The sequence below is a fragment of the Erpetoichthys calabaricus genome, chromosome 1, assembly GCF_900747795.2.
Source record: "Erpetoichthys calabaricus chromosome 1, fErpCal1.3, whole genome shotgun sequence".
In the NCBI taxonomy this organism is placed as follows: Eukaryota; Metazoa; Chordata; class Cladistia; order Polypteriformes; family Polypteridae; genus Erpetoichthys; species Erpetoichthys calabaricus.
The window spans coordinates 56,895,186-56,914,260 of record NC_041394.2 but is presented as its reverse complement, the minus strand read 5'-3'; the positions used below and the strand labels follow the sequence as shown (position 1 = coordinate 56,914,260).

The window sequence follows — 19,075 nt, the reverse complement described above, 5'->3', positions numbered from 1 at the left end:
CGCTTCACAAAGTCACAGAAAGAACAGCAGGGTATATGTAACATTGGAAACAAATATTTTCTGCATAGAACACTAAAACAGATTAATACAGGATATACAAAGCAATAAAAAATGAACGTGAGCAGAAAGAAAAAGAGACCTGGAATTAAGAACTAAGCAATTAATAACTGTCAAAACCAGGAAAGCAACCCAAGCTGTTGTCATGTCAAAAACAGAGATGAAAAGTTCAAAGATTAAGAAACAGAAACAGAGTATTAGTTTGTTTGCCACCTTTTTTTCCGCGGCACCGGCTTGTCAAGCATTGAGGCGATGACGTCAATTTGAAGCGCCCGTCCAAAACCCACAACGTCAGTCACGTACTGCCCTCTGACGTCAGTCTCTACACTTGATATTTACTTGTCTTAGTTGGAGTTGGGAGGAATTCCGGTGTTTGAATAAATCTTTGCAAACGATTATTGAGTAAAGAAGAATACAACGAGTTAGAGTTTGAAGTAAAGATGGCAGTGAGTTTGTTGTAACTTTTACTAATGTTAGACATCATCTTAGTTTATTTCTAAGGAACGAATTGTTCCTGAGTGTGGTAAAGATGTTAGTTGAATGTCTGTGCAAAGGACGAGATAATAGCACTCTTGGATAAATATTAATTGTTAACAAACAAAAAGGTCAGATTGTGTACCGTAATGTTTCGGTGATCAGTGGAATAGTAGATTCTGATATTTAAATCGACACATTCAGCGAGATGCATTCAGTTCTTTCTTATATATATTTGACCGTTGTTAAGTATAATTTACCATAGCAAAGTATTATAGATCGTTATCGAGTATCAATGACTGTGACTAAGTAATTATAATTGGTAGAACATCATTCAGCACATGTCCGGTACATTACGAATCCCTTACATGTTCATTGGAAGCAAACGCTATCAGTAACGCTGTATTCTAGATATCAAAAGATACTCGAGAAAGCTTTTTGCTTGCATTAGCTTGGAAGTTACTAATGGCCATTGTTTTTTCTTTCAGTAAAGTTACCAGTCAAACGTTTTAAGACAGTTCGGTCACTGAACGGTTAAGTGTATTAAGGTGTACAGCATACATGTAGAGTAAATAACTTTTAATTTTATCAAGTGGCTACAAATACAGAATAAGTACCTACTGTTCATAAAAGTTTAAGCCCGGCCTAGACCACTCTCTCCTCTCTCTACACAGCCATGGAAAAACATGATTTTGTTCTGTATGTTTGTATTTTTTTTTTTTTTTTGGATAAAGTTATTTCAATTATTATCTTTGCAGTTTATGTTTAAACCTCAAAGCAATATTTATCATTTCATGCTTATCTCCCCTCAGGCCATCTTCAGGAATACAACATTAGAAGTTTTTTGTATTGGTATAAAATGAAATGTTTGTTCTCATGCATAGTTGTAAGTTTTAATAACTATATATTTGTTTTATATTTATCAGAGACACATAAGTATATTTAAGTCTACAGATGAACCAAAAGTTGTGTTCGGCGCTCAGAAGTACTCTTGTCCGTTTTGCTGCAAAAGAACAGATTATGCAGGGATCTGCAGCCACTTACAAAGCCACAAAAGAACAGCGGTGATTCATGGAGGTAGGTGAAATTCTCAGGAATACATCTGATAAGTTGTACACTTGATCATTTGACACTTTTTAACGCAATTGAATGCAGCTTAATCTCCACGTTTACTCACTGAGTAAAACAGGATTATCCTTGACAGAATAGTGTACTGTGTACTTTTTCACCTCTTATCACCTTAATTTTGGCTCTGCATTAACATTTTTTTCTCTTTTAAAATAAATTTCAATGGTGGCATGGTGGCGCAGTGGTAGAGCTGCTGCCTTGCAGTAAGGATACCTGGGTTCGCTTCCCGGGTCCTCCCTGTGTGGAATTTGCATGTTCTCCCCGTGTCTGCGTGGTTTTCCTCCGGGTGCTCCGGTTTCCTCCCACAGTCCAAACACATGCAGGTTAGGTGCATTGGCAATCCTAAATTGTCCCTAGTGTATGCTTAGTGTGTGTGTGTGTCCTGCGGTGGGCTGGCGCCCTGCCTGTGGTTTGTTCCTGCCGTATGGCCTGTGTTGGCTGGGATTGGTTCCAGCAGACCCCCATGACCCTGTGTTAGGATATAGCGGACTGACTGACTGACTAAATTTCCAAGTACGTAAATGTGGAATTGCATTACTACAATTGATAGGCAACAAACAATATATATTCATATATCTTTAAATGCATCATTGGTGGTATCTATTATAAATTGTATTGAATGAAAGAAATTATTTGCTAAAAACACATGTTGGACATTGTCATTTAATTGGACATGATTCGTATGAGTTTAGTAAATATTAGGATTATCTGAATCTCTTTTGAACAGTGTTAAATGTGTATAGCAAAATAAAAAGTAATACTCGGTATTAACCTTTTTCTTTTTGCTGTTTCAGGTTTCAAAATATACAAGTGTTCACTGAACTGTCAAGGATCAAGCCACTACCATTGCTGTTACTGCCAGAAGACAATGGTTCGTAAAGATCAGTTCCTCTGGCACTTGTCACAGTGTGGCAAAGGGCCGCCAGTGTTCCCCGTGCCAGCATCAATCAGCGTTCAGCCTCTTGTAGCCTCTGCCCCTGTGCAAACATCAATTACTGTTCAGCCTCTGCCCCTTGTGTTGGTGTCAGCCAGCACTCAGCTTCTACCAGCCTCTGCCCCTGTGCCTGTGTCAGCTGCTGCCCAGCCTGTGTCTCCTGTGCCTGTGTCAGCTACTGCCCAGCCTGTGCACTCTTTACCTGCATCGGCCGCTGAACAGCTTTTGCCCTCTGTGCCTGCATCGGCCACTGCCAAGCCTCTGCCCTCTGTGCCTGCATCATCCACTGCCAAGCCTCTGCCCTCTGTGCCTGCATCGGCCACTGCCAAGCCTCTTCCCTCTGTGCCTGCATCAACCACTGCCAAGCCTTTGCCCTCTGTGCCTGCATTGGGTACTGCCAAGCCTTTGCCCTCTGTGCCTGCATCGGCCACTGCCAAGCCTTTGCCCTCTGTGCCCGTGTCAGCCACTGCCCAGCCTCTGCCCTCTTTGCTTGTTTCTAGCTCACTGCCACTTGTATCTCTCTCAGCATGTACACAGTCACCATCAGCTGCAGAGGGCGGTGAAGGCCACACAAGGCCACACAAAATCTTACCAGTACCCAGCTGCCTTCTGTTGAGGACATCTGTAACACATTGGCAAGATTATTACATACTCAACCATCCTCCACAGTTGCTTTTCTCACTCCTCCCTTCTGGCAAACAGTAAAGCACTAATGACCCTTGTGGGGGATAGCCAGCTTGCTTGCCCGGCTTAATGGAAAGACCTGAGGAGAAAATATACACACAGCATTATCTTCCCTGGAGTGCTAGATGGCTATCCCCCTGAGTTTCAGCGATGCCTTGGATTCCCATAGGGCTTCATGGGAGTTGGAGTTCGGCACAGCCTTGTTGGATTCCATGGGTGACACCAGGGGGTGATACAGGGACTGCACAGACCTACTTTGTCGGGCCTCCTCCTAACCCAGAAGTGCTTCCAGACCATGCTAACAGAAAACCAGAAGTACTCCCGGGTGCAGGATGAAAGAAGTCCGCTGCCACTGCTCTAAGAGCCAGAGTCGGGAGGAAGAGGGATAACACCTGTCAGGAAGAGTAGTGGCAGAAGATAGAAAGAAAGAAAACAGACAGAGACAAAGACAAAGAGAGATTGCGTTGTGTGCTGATTGTACTGTGTTCTTCAGTGGGAAGTGACTGAGAAGAGATTCCCACAGTCAATTAAAAGCCTTGTGTGCTGCAGAGACTTGTGTCTGTGTCGGTTTTGAGAGCTAGTGTGCCCCCAGCAGGCCACACCCTTGTTCCAGTAGATTTGGAGAAAGCATTTCAGTTATGAAGTTACTAAACAACAAATCATAATAAACATTGTAAGAAAAAATATGTAATTACTTGCACATATGTAATGATCTATTCTGCATATTGCATTCTATATATTTTTTCTGTGTTTTTATTGCAGTATTTTCTGTGTTCTGAACAGATAAGTGGCAATATCATTGTACTGTATACACATGACAATAAACTTGAACTTAAAGTGTGCAATGCAATTATTAATTATCTTATTACTGTAAATATGAACTTTGATGAGATCACCTTGAGATGATTCCATGCTGAATGCCACTGTATGTGACCCATTATTTTTTATTATTATTATTAGTAGTAGTATTAATAGAAGTTCAATTTTTTTTATTTAAGAGCCTTTATTTTTATGTTAATCTAAGTTTTGTCTCAAAACTGCTTTAATATTGTTAGCTGATGTGCATGAAACTAGTTTAAGATCAATCATGGTTGTCTCAAACTATAAAGTTGTTCAAAAGCATTGAATTATGTCACATACCAGTCAATTGTTGTGGGCATTGTATATTTCACACATACAGTTTTTAGTTATGAAAGCTATGATTGATCAAATAAGTTAATTAATGGCTCTATTTCCTAAACTGTGTCCCTGTCCGTTTTTTTTCAGTCGATTTTATTTGTAGCTTTGTTTTGAAGACCTTTTAAAAATCTTTGAAGTTTAATGTTGTTTCACATGTGTATGATTTGCTGGTGGGAATATGAAATAAATTTATTAGTTGGAAATCTTTACCTGAAATTTTCATGTATCTAGGTGTATAGTAAATAGGTAATGGTGTTTCTTAACATTATTGTTCTTATGAAGTACAGGATGCTAAACTGGTTTGTTTCTGTTATATTCGTGCGGTGATTAGAAATGTTAAACAGCTTAAAATGTTTAGATAGTGTGAGACTTTTAAAGCATTGCCCCAGATAACAGATTACACTAATTTTTACAATGTCAGGATCCTTTGCAATAAACTTGTCAATTCTTTTCCACAGAGAGCATGATGCAAGTGATGCTCGGAAATCACAGAAGTCATGACATAAGTGACTCTTGGAAAAGACATTTCTATGATAGCGTCATTTCTAGGGCAGGTTGATGTTGTGGACATTCCGTGTCTGACATCATAGGTATTGCGGGCTGCTTATTTCTCCCATACAGCATACATGCACACAGGGACACACCATTTCGGTCCTGCTGGGGGAATTGGACACCTCATACAAAACCCAAAGTGTCAACAAACATAACTTCAAACACAAATGAACATAACTGGTCACCATCTAACATAACACAGGTCAACAAGCATTTTGCTACTGGGAATCGTTCACCTGTACTTTAACAAATTTCACTTGCTGACTCCAAATCTGAAAACTGTTTTCGTCCAGCACGTCCCATTTTTTAGTTATGATGTTCCAGGTCTTAGACAACTAGGGTGACTGGACAATTATGGCGATGTATTTCAGCATTTAAGAAATAAGTTGGTCTCAAGAAAAGTGAAGCCAAAATTAAGGAAGGTGCTTTTGTTGGCCCTGAAATCCATGAACTGATGCTTGATGATGAGTTCAAAAAGAAACTGAAGCCAACTGGATCAGCACCCTCATTCGTGCAGGTTGTGCAGAATTTTCTTGACAAGCACAGAGCAGAGAATTATACTGAGCTTATGGAGAATATGCTGAAAGTATATTAGCTTACGGGAGCCAGGATGTCACTGAAGACACATTTTTTACATTTTCACCTCGACTTTTTTCCACCAAATCTGGGTGATGTCAGTAATGAGTATAGGAAAAGATTTCATCAAGTTGTGATCAAAGGTGATGGAAAACTGATATCGGGAAAAATTCACTCCAAGCATGATGGCTAACTACTGTTTGTTCTTGCAAAGAGAGACGGATGTGCAGTACAAGCACAAAAGCGAGTGCCTCCAGCATTTTTGGGCACGTTGACCTCACTTTTATATTGAGGTAAATTGACATAAATATGTTTTAAAGTGTCTCTGGTATTGTCTTCTGGTTTGTTTTTAGAAAAAAACACAATGAAACAATTTTGGCAGGACATAGTACAAACTCCAGATATCGTGTTGATATATTGATATTGAAAAGTGTCAAAACGTCAATGATGTGTATTTCAAAAACCTGACGTGCTAGCTTAATTCCGATTTCATATATGAAATCAGTGTAAAAAACTTAATAAAGAGCTGCTCTGAAGTTCCCAGAAGCAAACAAAAATATTTTTTTGTAGACCAGTGATATATAATCCTACCTAAGGTTGAGGTTGGTAATTTAAAAAAAATGAAAAACGCAATGGTATAAATCTACTATTAAACAAACTAGACTCCTCTGTGGCCGTCTTTCTGGATTCTCAGCCATCTGAGACTGTGCTAAGCTTTGGTGTCAACTTTAAAACACGGACCAGTAAACATTAGCGATGTACAAATCAATTATTTTTAGTGATTCAGCTTATTTCGTTCAGTTCCCCAAAATGATTTGAACCTTTGAATCACTTAATGAAGTGTTGTTCACTTCAAAAACAACAGCAAGCTACTGTATATTTCAGTTTCACATCTAGAATAGTATAACAGTGTAGCAATTATAACCACTAAACAATACAAACAATATGAAAAGCAAGCAACAAAATAAGTAGGTTCACAAATAATAATAATCTTTATTGAATTTTGACAATAAATTAAAAAATCATACAAAAAGAACCTTAACATAATGCACACATAATGATAAAACTGTGAGAACATTGAAATATGACTAAATAAAATTATATTTAGTTTTGAATAATCTCCCGTAATTTCCTTCTTTTATACAAGGGGGCTCCGCCCCCTGCTCGCTTCGCTCGCCTACCCCCGGCGTTTTGAACCCGTGCCCGCTGGGCAGCCACGTGTGAGGATGACGCACGTTTAATACGGAGCGTTCGCCCGTGTCACTCTGGTGCTCCTCACTGTTAATGCGGAGCTCCGTCCGTACTATTATGCGGTGCATTGTGGACTACTGCGGACCCGTAGTGTTTCCCGTTTCAGTTTGTATCCCGGTCAGTCGAGCTTTTGTTTTTGAAGCTTTTGAATTCCGGTCTTCATTATCTGTAACCTGCTGTCCATGTGTTTGGCCCCCTCGTTTAACCTGTTTATGACGTTTTAGTTTGCTTTCTACTCTGTCTTTCATTTCTCATCTCGCTTTATTCTGCTTTTGTTTCAATGACAACCTGATGCGTGGTGAATATATTTTCCCTTTTTCGAGTAATAATTTTCATTTGTTTGCGATACTGTGATGTTTATCGTACTGTTAATAATGCATCACTGTAATGTGAGTCACCTATGCTGTATATTTTGGACGTGTGAGGATGACGTATGTTTAATACCGAGCGTTCGCCCGTGTCACTCTGGGTCTCCCCACTGTTACTACGAAGCTCTTTCCGAACCATCATGTGGAGCACTGCGGACTCTGTAGTGTTTCCCGTTTCACTTCGTATCTCCTTTAGTCGAGCTCTTTCTTTTTGGAGCAGTGCCTGCCTGTTCTGCGGCATTTCAGACGCACGTTGTAGGCGCCTGCGTTCATTAGTTATACAGGTACTTGTCGACTTACGACCGCGATTGGTTCCGACTGACTGGTTGTAAGTTGATCTGGACGTAAGTCGGCCTATGTTAATTTAAGGTAAGAATATTAGACTGGGTAATAATATTGTAATCATCTTAAAGTAATATTTTATCAATATTTTCTTACTTTCTAAGACAAACACAGCATACTACAGTACAATTTGTTTAATATGTGGAAAACGTACAAAACAAGAAATACTGTACTGTACATTTAATTCCTGGCACCACTGGTGCTTGGCTGCGGGTTGTCGATATCGCCTTCATCAGATCAGGCGAGGCTGCGGACGGGGTGATGGGAGGAGTTGCTCTTTTCATAAACATAGTGAGCTTCGTCTGAATTGTTTGTTTTTTTTTCTCTTCATAAATTTCGCAATAAGGACGAAATGTGTTGCGTGCCATCCGTTCAATCCTCGCAAATCGTTCAATATTTGGGTCCATTTTTTCAAAATGAGCGAGGAGTTTATTCAGTAGAGATAAATCTTCTGACAATCCCTTTGTGGTGAACATTGTTTGTGGCACCTCCTCCTCTTCGTCTTACTCCAATTCTCTTGTTTCTTCTTCCGCCACTCTTTCTTCTTCCAATTCTATCAGCTGTTCATTCATAAGTTCACCTGATTCCCGGTCTAGCAACTCCTCGACATCTTCCATTTCACATTCCAATGAAAGGTCTTTTGACAGTTTCACTATTTCTTCACGAATCTCATCAAGTTCTTGTTCATTGTTAAATCCAGCAAAAGTATTTACATAACGCTTAACACACTTCTTCCATACGCCATTCATACACTGTGAGTCGACATTTCTTGCGGGGAGGGCTTCTGTTTTCTCTGATCTGAGTTCACCTCTGTTATAGCGTGTCTTTATTTGAAAAGAGCAGTGTCATATCGGGGCGAGTGTGAACGCTAACTTTGACAAGCACTATAAATTTACAGCGGTTGTTACAGACGTAAATCAAATGTATGTTTTTATTGTATAATATTAACAATAACAGCAGCTCTCTACTCAAAGCGGTAAACTCGAGAAGCTGCTAGCATCGAACCCAGAAGCTCTTGATTGGGAGTCAGCAGTTGTGTGTGGGAACTGTTAACATTTGAATGTGATGATTGTATATAAAACTTGTGCACGAACGAGACTGGGATAACTGTGGATGTGGATGTGAGTGGTGTGTGTGACTGAGAATGACTGGTGTGAAGCCTGAAGTCCAAATATCAAATAAACACTTTCACAAGTACAAGTATAACAGAACAAGTGCGCTTTTATTCAAGAAGAAAAAAGAAAGCAGGTTGCGGTAAGCAGTTGATGCGGCTGCTTGCGTAGTGCAATCCTAAGAACTGCCCAATCAAGAGCTTCTGGGTTTGATGCTGGCAGCTTCTCAAGTTTGCCGTTTTGAGTAGAAAGCTGCTATTAGTGTTAATATTATAGGGTTATATGTTAGGGTTATATTATTATCGAAAATTGCCAAAACAACAAGACACAAACATACATGGGGCAACACTGCTGCGTATATTTTTACTGCTGCGTAGCGAGACTTGAGAGTGCGGGAAACTGGCGCTGCCAACAGCTGGCAGGGGAAACAGTCAAACGCGTCGTAAAGTCGAACAGTCGTAACTTGCATAGGTCGTATGTCGACGAGTACCTGTATTTAGGCAGGCCCGTGTTTGTATCTCGGTCACTCGAGCTGTGTCGTGTTGAATCCGTGCCTGCTTTGCCTACGCAGTTTGAGACGCGCGTTGTAGGCGTCCACGTTCATTAGATCTGTCCACGCGGGCTCGGTGTCGAAGCTGTGTTAGTTGTTGAGCTGTTTGGTTTTGGAGCCGAGACAGTTTTGCTTCCGCGGTTTCAGACGCGTGTCCGTACCATCTCGGGTTTGATGTATGAACCTTTGTGGACTCCATAGTGTGTCCCGTTTCACTCTGGGGCGGGGCGTTGACTCTTCTTGTTTTACTATGTCTCCTCCTGCGCCTTCACCATGCATTAGTGCCACTCACAATATGTCGGCGACGCCTGCACCTTCTGTATTATGTTGGTTTTTACCATGCTGTGTAGGCGCCTTTGCCTTTTGTACTTTACCGCGCCTTCCGACGCACGATGTAGGTGCCTGCACCTTCCGGGTCCGCCTCTGCTGTGTGGTGTGGACGTTTAACTGTCGTTGTTTCTGCCTTTATATTCTGTATCTCGGTGTGCATGTGTTTCGTGCCTAGGTTTTTTTGAAGCTGTTGCATTCCAGTTTTCATCATCTGTAACCCGCTCTCCATGTGTTCGTCCCCGTTCTTTAATCCCTTTATAAAGTTTTACTTTGTTTCCTACTCTGTGTTTTATTTCTGACCTCACTTTATCCTGCTTGCGGCATGTCAGACGGTTCGTAGTCTCTCTCGTTTTACTCTGGGGAGGGGGGCTTTGTTCTGTAACCTGCTCTTCATGTGTTTGTCCCTGTTCTTTAACCTCTTTATGACGTTTTACTTTGTTTCCTACTCTGACGGTTCGTAGTCTCTCCCGTTTCACTCGGGGGGGGGGGGCTTTGTGTGGCACTTGCGCACTATGTCTTTTGTGTCCACGGGCAGGTCACTGCGTCTATATCCGGTTTACCATTCTCGTTTAGTAATATGGATCCTGCCCTTTCTGATGCAATCTCCCATACATATATGTGTACATACATATGTCATCAGTGAACTGAACTGCAATTCATTGTACTGCAAGTCTCTTGTCTGCAGTTCCGTACACAAACTAATTCTTTCAGTGAAGTAGTTCAGTGTACTGTACTACAAGTCTCTTGTCTGCAGTTTGTGAATGACTTGCAATGTTTCTCCAGATCAGTAGGGGGCATACTGGTTCATTCAATCAGTGTACAGAGACGGTCATAGTCACTCAAGCAGAGTAAACCAATCAATGGAAGGTACTTGGTGTCACCTAGCATGTCAGTCATTGGCTAGTTATCATCATGACCGTTTTGCTGAAACAGTTCACTGATTTCCTGAAAAACAGCAGAAATTTAAGTGAAGTTAAGATGATAGCTCCAGACTGTTGTTGAATGCTATATAAAATGTAGCATGCACTGCACATGCCTTGAAAAGATTTGTTCTTTAATGTCATTGAACCAGTACATTCATCCAGAGATAAAGACAAGTACAAAAGAACTAGTTTGTTCATTCATTACAAATCACTAGTAAACATGGAATAATATTCGCAAGGCCCATTGCTAAAACTATTGCCAGAATGTCCAAAATTTAGAATCGTAGGCCCACTGTAAGACCTTACCTCATTAAAAAGCACTATGCATTCTCCCCTTGGAATTGGTATACTTAACCTTATCTAGCAATGAGTCCAGATATATCATATCGACAAAACACAAAATGTGGTCCTAGACTGAATACGTATCTGATTCATGGCCATGCAACATGAGTAAGAATGGTCAGAATTCATGTAGTTTTCTGCCTTTTGTCAGGTGTCCATAAAATATTGGCTATATAGCGTATGGTGTCTTCGACCCCCAAACCCCAGACACAATTGCATTGACACAAGTTTTGGGTCCAAAAGGACAATTTTTATTTTTTTTGTACCTTTCACATGGCTCCTTCTGCTCTAATCAACCCTAGGCAAGATTTGTCCTGGAGTGCTTCCAGTTCCACAATATCACACACAGGAAGCACTTCAGGGTCAGGCAAAACTTCTTTTAAAACGGGGAAGGACTGATTTTTTGGCACCTGCAATAGACCTGCACCCTTTCAAGGACTGTTTCCTGTGTTCTGCACTCTGACCCTGAATTGGATTAAGCAGGATTTGCAATAAATGAATCATTCTTTGCCAACTTTAATTGTTATTACTTGTGCTGGTTGTCGATGCAGAAAAGGATGTCATTTTTAGAATTATTCAGTGTTTAATGTATATTTGCAAAATTGACATAATAATACAATTTGTTTAGATTCCAGCATAATTGGAATTGATGAATGTGAAACATTTTTCTAAAGGAAACATTAAAGGAAACAAGAACAGAAAGTGTAGCCATATGGTTTAAAGAGTTGTTAACTACAATAAAAGGGATGAAGGTAATTTATATCAATTTAAAGTGGGACATAGGCTAAAGGCTATACTGTACAAAAACACAAAATTAAAGAAGTGATTTGTGTCAATAGTGCATTCAATCTCTAAATAAATAATCAGGGAAAGGTTTATAGACTGACTTGTTTAAAGGTGTTGATTCACTGAGTATGTCAATCATAAGCAATCAGAATATTTAGGAGTTAAAGGATTTATTAAAAACTTTAAATTTTTTAACTTAAATGCGAAGTGAAATGTAGGTGATTAATACCAGGAACATAAGTAGATGAAGTGATGTTCACTGGTATTTTTGACTGATACAAAAAAAAGTGTAACTCCAGTTCCTATTGTGGGAAACAGCCCGGACACAGACAGGCAGACACCTATGGTTTACACTCAAACACACGTTTATTGTACATTATTCTATTTACAAGTGCGCACACACAACCCAGTGCCCCTGCACCAATCACCCTCAGTCCAGGCCTCTTTCTTCAATGCCTCTTTCTGACCGCCTCCACTCCTCTCCTCCATGCTACGTCCTCTTCCATCCGACTCCAGCTGATGAATGGAGGGGGGCGGTCCCTTTTATGTTCACCCGGACGTGCTCCAGGTGCCTCCCGATGAACTTCCGCTGGCACTTCCTGGTGTGGCAGAAGTGCCGGCTGAGCACTCTGAAGCAATCCGGGTGTCTCTGGTAACCCTTCCACCAGCACTTCCGGGTGTGGCAGAAATGCTGATGTCCAGGGCTTTTCAGGCATCCGGGCGCTCCTTAGTGGTGACCACGGGTCCCTATAGGGTTGAGCTTCCATGCTCTGTTCCTATGGTCCCCATACCAACCAGGGCAGCTGCCCTCTCGTGGTCCGGAGGAGGCGTAGTCCTTCTCCCGGTCCTTCCAGACATCCCAGCTGGGTACTGCCCCCAGCCGCTCGCCACACTATACTTTCCAAGGAAACACTACAAAATATTATTGCAATGTAGTACATGTGCCATTTTTACATTATTTATAAGGGGTATTGGAACACTTTGAAAGTCATTATTTATATACAGCTTTATTACTGAGATAAAGGAAGATGACAACTTAGAAGACTACAACACCCACTCAAATGGCTCACTCTACTTCCAGCACTCTTTCCGTGTTTGAGATCATACAGCAGGCTTTATTGCCAAAATTTGTTATTTTTTTCTCTAAAAATGTTTCTCTCTATATTATTTACACATGTCTACCACAGAAAAGCAATCGGAGGATGACTGATAACATGTCAATACTTTTGTAGCAGTGCTGTTTTGACAGTTAGGAGCTGTATAGGACCATTGGTATTTGCTCTGCTGATATGTAGTTAATTAACTCTTCTACTTTTGATGGAAAACCATTAAGCGTTCCCAGAATCGTGATGTATATATTCACGTAAGAGTAGAAACCATCTTCCAGCACCAGTGATTTTAAGACAAAACAATCACAGCTAATGTATAATCTTTTTATGTTGCACTTTGAGATTTACTGCTAATGTAAAGTGCCCCTATAAATAAAATGCATTCTTATTATTATAATTGCCTTCTAATTAGCATTGAGCACAACCTTCCAGTTAAAAGTACATGCCTTTCATATTGTCAAGTATAAAATGACATTTTATTGAATAAAGCGCTCAGAATTATGGCATTTTAACTAAGTAAAGTTTTCACATAAGGCAATTGTCCAAAGAAAGCTGCACATTTCTTTAATGTTTTGATTTTTTTAGCTTGATATCCCTTGAACGGCAAGGAGGTAATTATTTAGCAGAGATGGACAAGGGCATTTATCAGGACAGCGGGTCAATTCCAGTTGCGTCATTCGTTCTCTGGGCATTGCTGTCCAGCTTGAGGCAGAGTGAGCAAGCAAAAGACAAAGAGAGACGTGATGTGAAGGTCTTACACCGAATTCTCAATGCACCTCTCCAATCACATGACCCACCAAACTCTGTCAGTCTTTGGTCACCCAAACCTAACGTATCAAAGGAGAGTGAAACACCAGACACACATGAAAGGAAAGAAAAACAAAATGTCTACACAGAACCAGAAAAGAGACCTGAAAAATCAGATAACTTCGATAAGAGGCAGCAAAGTGGAGCCAACATTCAAACAGAAAGATGGAAGTACATGGAATTGACATTAATCAGCAAGCAGTGAATAAAGTTTCATTTGAGGAAGACCTTCACAACCTCTTATTTTTTGTGAAGGTTCAGCCAAGTGCAGCACAGGGAAAGGAGCAGACTATAGATGGTGAGAGACAAGAAGACAAAGCAGCTATTGGAGTAAAGGAGATTTGGTGGGACACTGTAGGCCATCTGTACAGGCTGTGCTTGTATGTTAGCTAATATACTGGACCAGCGGTCCACAGTTCAACACTGTGGACCCCCTTGTGGCCTGTGATTTTCTTAACCAGTTTCATCTGTGAGTGATTTTACCATGAATTGATCACATTGTTTACATAGTTAATATTTTTCCTTTTTAGTTTTGCATTCAGAAAGGCTTTGAAATGTAAGATTTATGTTTTTAGAAAATTAAGAAATATTTGAATTTTTGCCAGATCTTTAAATGCTTAATTCTGTTTTGCCATTTTCTTTTAATTATTTTTTATCTTTTGAGTTAGTTGTATCCAGTTGCTGACAATGAAAAACATAGCAGACACCAAAGCAAACAATGTTGAATGATAAGGGCCAGTGGTGAGTTCAGTGGCATACTATCTTATATGCTTATTGGTACACTTCAAAAAATGGCTCTTTGCCTCTTTATGGTTCTTTATTTGGTCCTGTGGTCCCTTGCAGAACTATTGCTTGACAAAGACCCATTTCATTCAAGAAGGGTTCTTTGCATATGAAGTTGGTTCTTTGTGCTTTGAAGAACTTCCTAATATGTAGAAAAAAAGAATGAAATCTTTAGTGTATGGTAGTCTACCTAGCAGGACGATAATAGATTAAGAAAATATGGATTTTGCCATAGTCCTTTTAAAATCAGGAACCTATTGGCATTTTACAAATCTGTTATTGTCTATTCATTATTTTCTTTATGGAGCCTGTTACTAATCTAAATAAATAAAAGTTCTTTCTGGAACCTTCATGTGGATGGTTCTTTTGGGAACCAAAAATAATTCACTAATGGCATCACTTTGAAGAACCACTCTGGCACCTTTATTTTTAAGAATGTACAATAGCACAGTGAAATGCCTGTTTAGGAAAATGGGCACAGTGGTACAATGGTAAGTTTGTCTGTTTTGATGATGTTGTGCATTTAGGAACCTTTTTACTGGATATGCTAGTCCTTATGTCCCTCTTTCTTTGTGCTTCTTGTTGCCTTTGTTCATTGAACATTTCAGTTCTCTTGTGGATGCCGGATTGCAGCAGGCCTGGGCATGGATGTTTTATCATTTTATACAGTATACAGAGAGAGATAGTGGCTTAAATCACTTGAAGATGAAAAATACATTCACGTATCTTTTCTTTTAAAAAAGGAATGAATTCTTAACCATTTAAAATAAACAAATTCTTGCTTCATTGAGTAAAGATTTGGCATTATAAACCTATTGGGATTGGTTAAGAGGCTACTTCAGAATGGTCCAATGTTTTTTCTTCATCCATGTATGATATTATATCCTTCCTGAGTGGTTCAGTGGTGATTCTAAAATGAAGAAAGAAAGCATAACACTAAAGAAAGAATACACTTAGCTGGTCACTCACAATAATACAATTTTCAAAGGTGAGCTACTGGCAAAAGTGTATAGTTGCGGGGTTTCTGCCGTTGGCTCGGGCCTGTTTCAAGAGAGCGCAGGAGGCATGTTTCCTAGGTACAGGTAGGAGCGATGTCTCCCATCAGTCCGTAGGTGAGCTCTAATGTTCAATGCAGTTGCCAGAGCTTTATACTTTTCTCAGGTTCCAAAATAAGAGCATGCATTTATCCAACATGGGATTCATTCACCAGGGAAACTCTAAATAGCAGACAGTAGCCCCTGGCCATGTATTGATCATCACCGAACAGGGAAAACATCCGCACTTTTTAATAGCCTGCCAGGGTTGTCTTCACTTGTCTTTTCCCATCTCCCTGTCAGCTGGTCTGCATAGTTTAGATATCTCCAGCTGTGTCAATTCATAGCTTAAGTTTTGAGTAAAATCGTGTACTATGGGATAAACCTCACAGATCACAGTGGCACACTTCAAACCTTTGGCTACAAACCTCAAAACATCACTGATTCTCTTCCATGCTTCATTGGTGGGAAAATTATTTGTTTTCTGTGAACGTGGAGTTGGTACAATTTCCCAATAAACTCTAATTTGGTTTTAAGGACTATGGACTGACAACATGTATTTTGGTTTTTTGTGTTTTTCTCTTAGAAGTGGGGTCTTTCTGGGTCTTCTACCATGGAGCCCATTTTCATTCTGACAGCAACAAATGGTGCAACTTGAAACTGCTGCACCTTGAGCTTGAAGGTTAGCTCAGATCTGTTTTGAAGTTTTCCTTGGTTCTTTGTCCACCATTTGAACAATCTTTCTCTTCAATTTCGGGTCAACTTTCCTTTTGCCACCACATTCAGGGATGTTAGCTACAGTTCTATGGGCCTTAAACGTCTGGATAATATTGGTACAATGGTCACAGTAACACCATCTACACTATTTGGAAATGATCTTGTACTTTTTGCTCTCATGCAATATTTGTAGTTTCTTAAATGTCTTTGCAGGTATAGAAGAATCTGTTGACAATGGGAGCCACTGCCTAAAGATCTGCATAAAAAAATGTAAAATGTCAAATGAAATTTTGCCTTATAATTCCAATTCTGTAAACTGGGACCTTGTTTTATTGGCCCTTTACAAGATACTTTAGGAAGACAGTCTAGTCTCTTATAAGTGGAGTCTACATGGACATTTAAAGAACCAATCAACTCTTCATGTCTTCAGTTCAGCCTTTTTATTAAATTTGGAAGCTGAAACATATAAAGACTTATTCAACACATAGGTTTTAACTTTTGTAAATAGAATTACATATTCTGATGTTTGCCTTTTATCCTAAGTATGTTAGCTACATGGAGTATTGGCCTGAAAACCAAAAGTACAAAACAGTGATAGTCTTTTACTGGGTCCTGCTGTGTCTGTGGACTCTGATATTGAATACGCTGAAGAAAATCTAATTGGACTTCAACAAAACAATCATTTTGTGAAGTTTGAAAAATATAAATTTTGCAAAGATTTGGCATTATTCCTGGGTTTTAAAATTTCTCAATGAGAAATAAGTATGGATAACAATGAAGTAGCAGCTATCGTGAACTGGAATCCTCTAGGAAGTATCAAACATGTTCAAAGGTTTATTGACATTTTTAATAATTATCTCTGAAATCATTAAAAGTTTTATGTTGCTTGCCTAACATAAAATATGTCTGCTGAGAGTATGTGATCAGTCTACTCCTTGTTGTCTCTTGTTTTGGTCAATTCTGCAACCTACTTTGGTAACGTGTTTCAAAACAGATGCCAACCTCTGCTTATAAAAATGCTGAATTTGAAATTCACTGCACCAAGATTCTGCATCTTTCCTGCCAAGAATTAACATTGCAGATATGTGAAGTATTCACACCTAACCCAGCCATTAAAAATAGTCTTGGTACATTTACTAATAATTTTATTTTAAATAATAACAGTTTATCAGCATTCCATTCTGATTTTTTTTCTGTACAACCTGTAATAATTCATACAATATGATCAGTTCTTTTCTAGATAAACTGCTTCTCTCCAGCTTAACAGTGGATGATGCTGCCTTGCTAAAGGACTGGGTCCAAAGAAGGTGTTACGTTTTCCCCCAGAAATACTCTCCACTTTTTGAAATCAGCTGGTACCACCTGTGGACAGTAGGGGGTATACAGATCCTCAAACCCTAGACACAACAGACACAGAGCCCAAGTCCAGCATACAAACCACATTTATTAAGAGTGGGAAACACTTTTATTTTGTTTCCCACCTTAGGCAACACAGTACCAACAAGCACAAATACACTGTCCCTTCATTGTTGTTGTCTCTGTTTCTGTCTCTCTCTCTTCTGTCCATCATCCTCACACCGGCTTTGTCCTACAACTCTGGCTCTCCGTATGGAGTGAGGCAGCTCCTTTTATGAGTGGCTCATCAGCATTACCTGGAATCACTCCCAGGTGTAATGGAAGTCCAAAGTTGGGCTCTGCAGCTCTCCCAGGCGGCCCCCACGAACCCAATAGGGCTGTCCCAAACTCCACCTCTCCTGAAGCCCTGAAGGAATCTGTGGAGCCACAGCAATCCAGGGGGGCTGCCCTCTAGTGATCCGGAGGAGGCAGCGTTCTGTACACATCTCTCCCCCTAGCCTTCCAGTATGTTGGCCTCCCGGCGAGGCAAGGGACACAGTCATCCATCACACGCTATATCTCCAAATGATGACATGTGCTATTTCCTCATCCAGACTGAAACCTGCAATAAAGTCAGCCGTGAACTTGTGCTTTCAAAAACAGGGCAAAGATCCCAAAGATTGCTCTAAAACTATACCCATCTCGCTGATAAATCCTGATTCTAAATTGCTGACAAACCTTTTAGATACACATCTTCAACACATTATTTTTAAATTAATGCTAGGGGGCTCTGCCCCCTGCTCGCTTAGCTCGCCAACCCCTGGGTATAGATAACTGGATGTACAATTTAAAGTGATTGTTATTTTCATGGGAACTGTTACATATGCATAATAGAACTAACTGTTTTACATTCTTCATTGGGAAGAAACACTACTTTTCCCTGATGGCAACACGAATTAAACGATCTTGAAGTCCACATGACTGTCATCATCAAATTCTTCTATGAGAACCCTGAATACAATGAGGACTGATTGAGGTCATTTATGTTAGGTAGAATTCCTAGAGGGGGCTGGGTGGTCTCATGGCCTGGAACCCCTGCATATTATATTTTTTTCTCCAGCCGTCTGGAGTTTTTTTTTTGTTTTTTCTGTCCTCCCAGGCATTCAGACCTTACTTTTATTCTATGTTAATTAGTGTTTCCTAATTTTAATTCTTATTCATTTTGTCTTTTTTCTCTTTCTTCATCATGTAGAGCACTTTGTATGAAAATGTGCTATATCAATAAATGTTGTTGCTGTTGTTGATCTACAAGTTTCCGACTTAAACTTTTAAGCTGAACAATATCTACATACTTCTGTCATATCACCTATGTCCATATATTCAATCTCTTTTCGCTGTTCTGTTATTTCACCAAGTAATAATTTCTGTTTGTTTAGGCACTAATGCGATCTTTACTATCAGTTTTTCGTGCCTTTCGAATTTTACTACTTTCGTAATCTTTAACCTGCTCTGCATGTGTATTGCGCCAACATTTTGAATCTCTTTACAACGTTCTACTTTGTCTTCTATTCTTTGTCTTTTATTTCCGTCCCCGCTTGAACCTTATTTCCCGAATTTGCACTTAGATTATTATTGTTCTTTTTTTAATTCTTTTCTCTCCAATACTTTTGGGCCTCTTTTGGACCTTTTCTTCTTCGCTTAG

At 39.8% G+C, this 19,075-nt stretch overlaps 1 protein-coding gene across 1 annotated transcript; it reads left to right on the top strand.

The window, feature by feature from the left end:
- Positions 1 to 382: 382 nt before the first annotated feature.
- On the top strand, positions 383 to 4,261 carry LOC114650475 (sialidase-like). Its single transcript, XM_028800132.2, has 3 exons — positions 383 to 503; positions 1,458 to 1,608; positions 2,454 to 4,261. The coding sequence occupies exons 1-3, from the start codon at positions 498 to 500 to the stop codon at positions 3,296 to 3,298; spliced, it is 1,002 nt and encodes a 333-aa protein (XP_028655965.1). The 5' UTR covers positions 383 to 497; the 3' UTR covers positions 3,299 to 4,261.
- The last annotated feature ends 14,814 nt before the right edge of the window (positions 4,262 to 19,075 follow it).

Excerpts from the sequence above, each read along its gene's own strand:
- LOC114650475 (XM_028800132.2), top strand. Across the intron at positions 1,609-2,453 it reads AACAGCGGTGATTCATGGAG|GTTTCAAAATATACAAGTGT; the intron begins GTAGGTGAAATT and ends TTGCTGTTTCAG.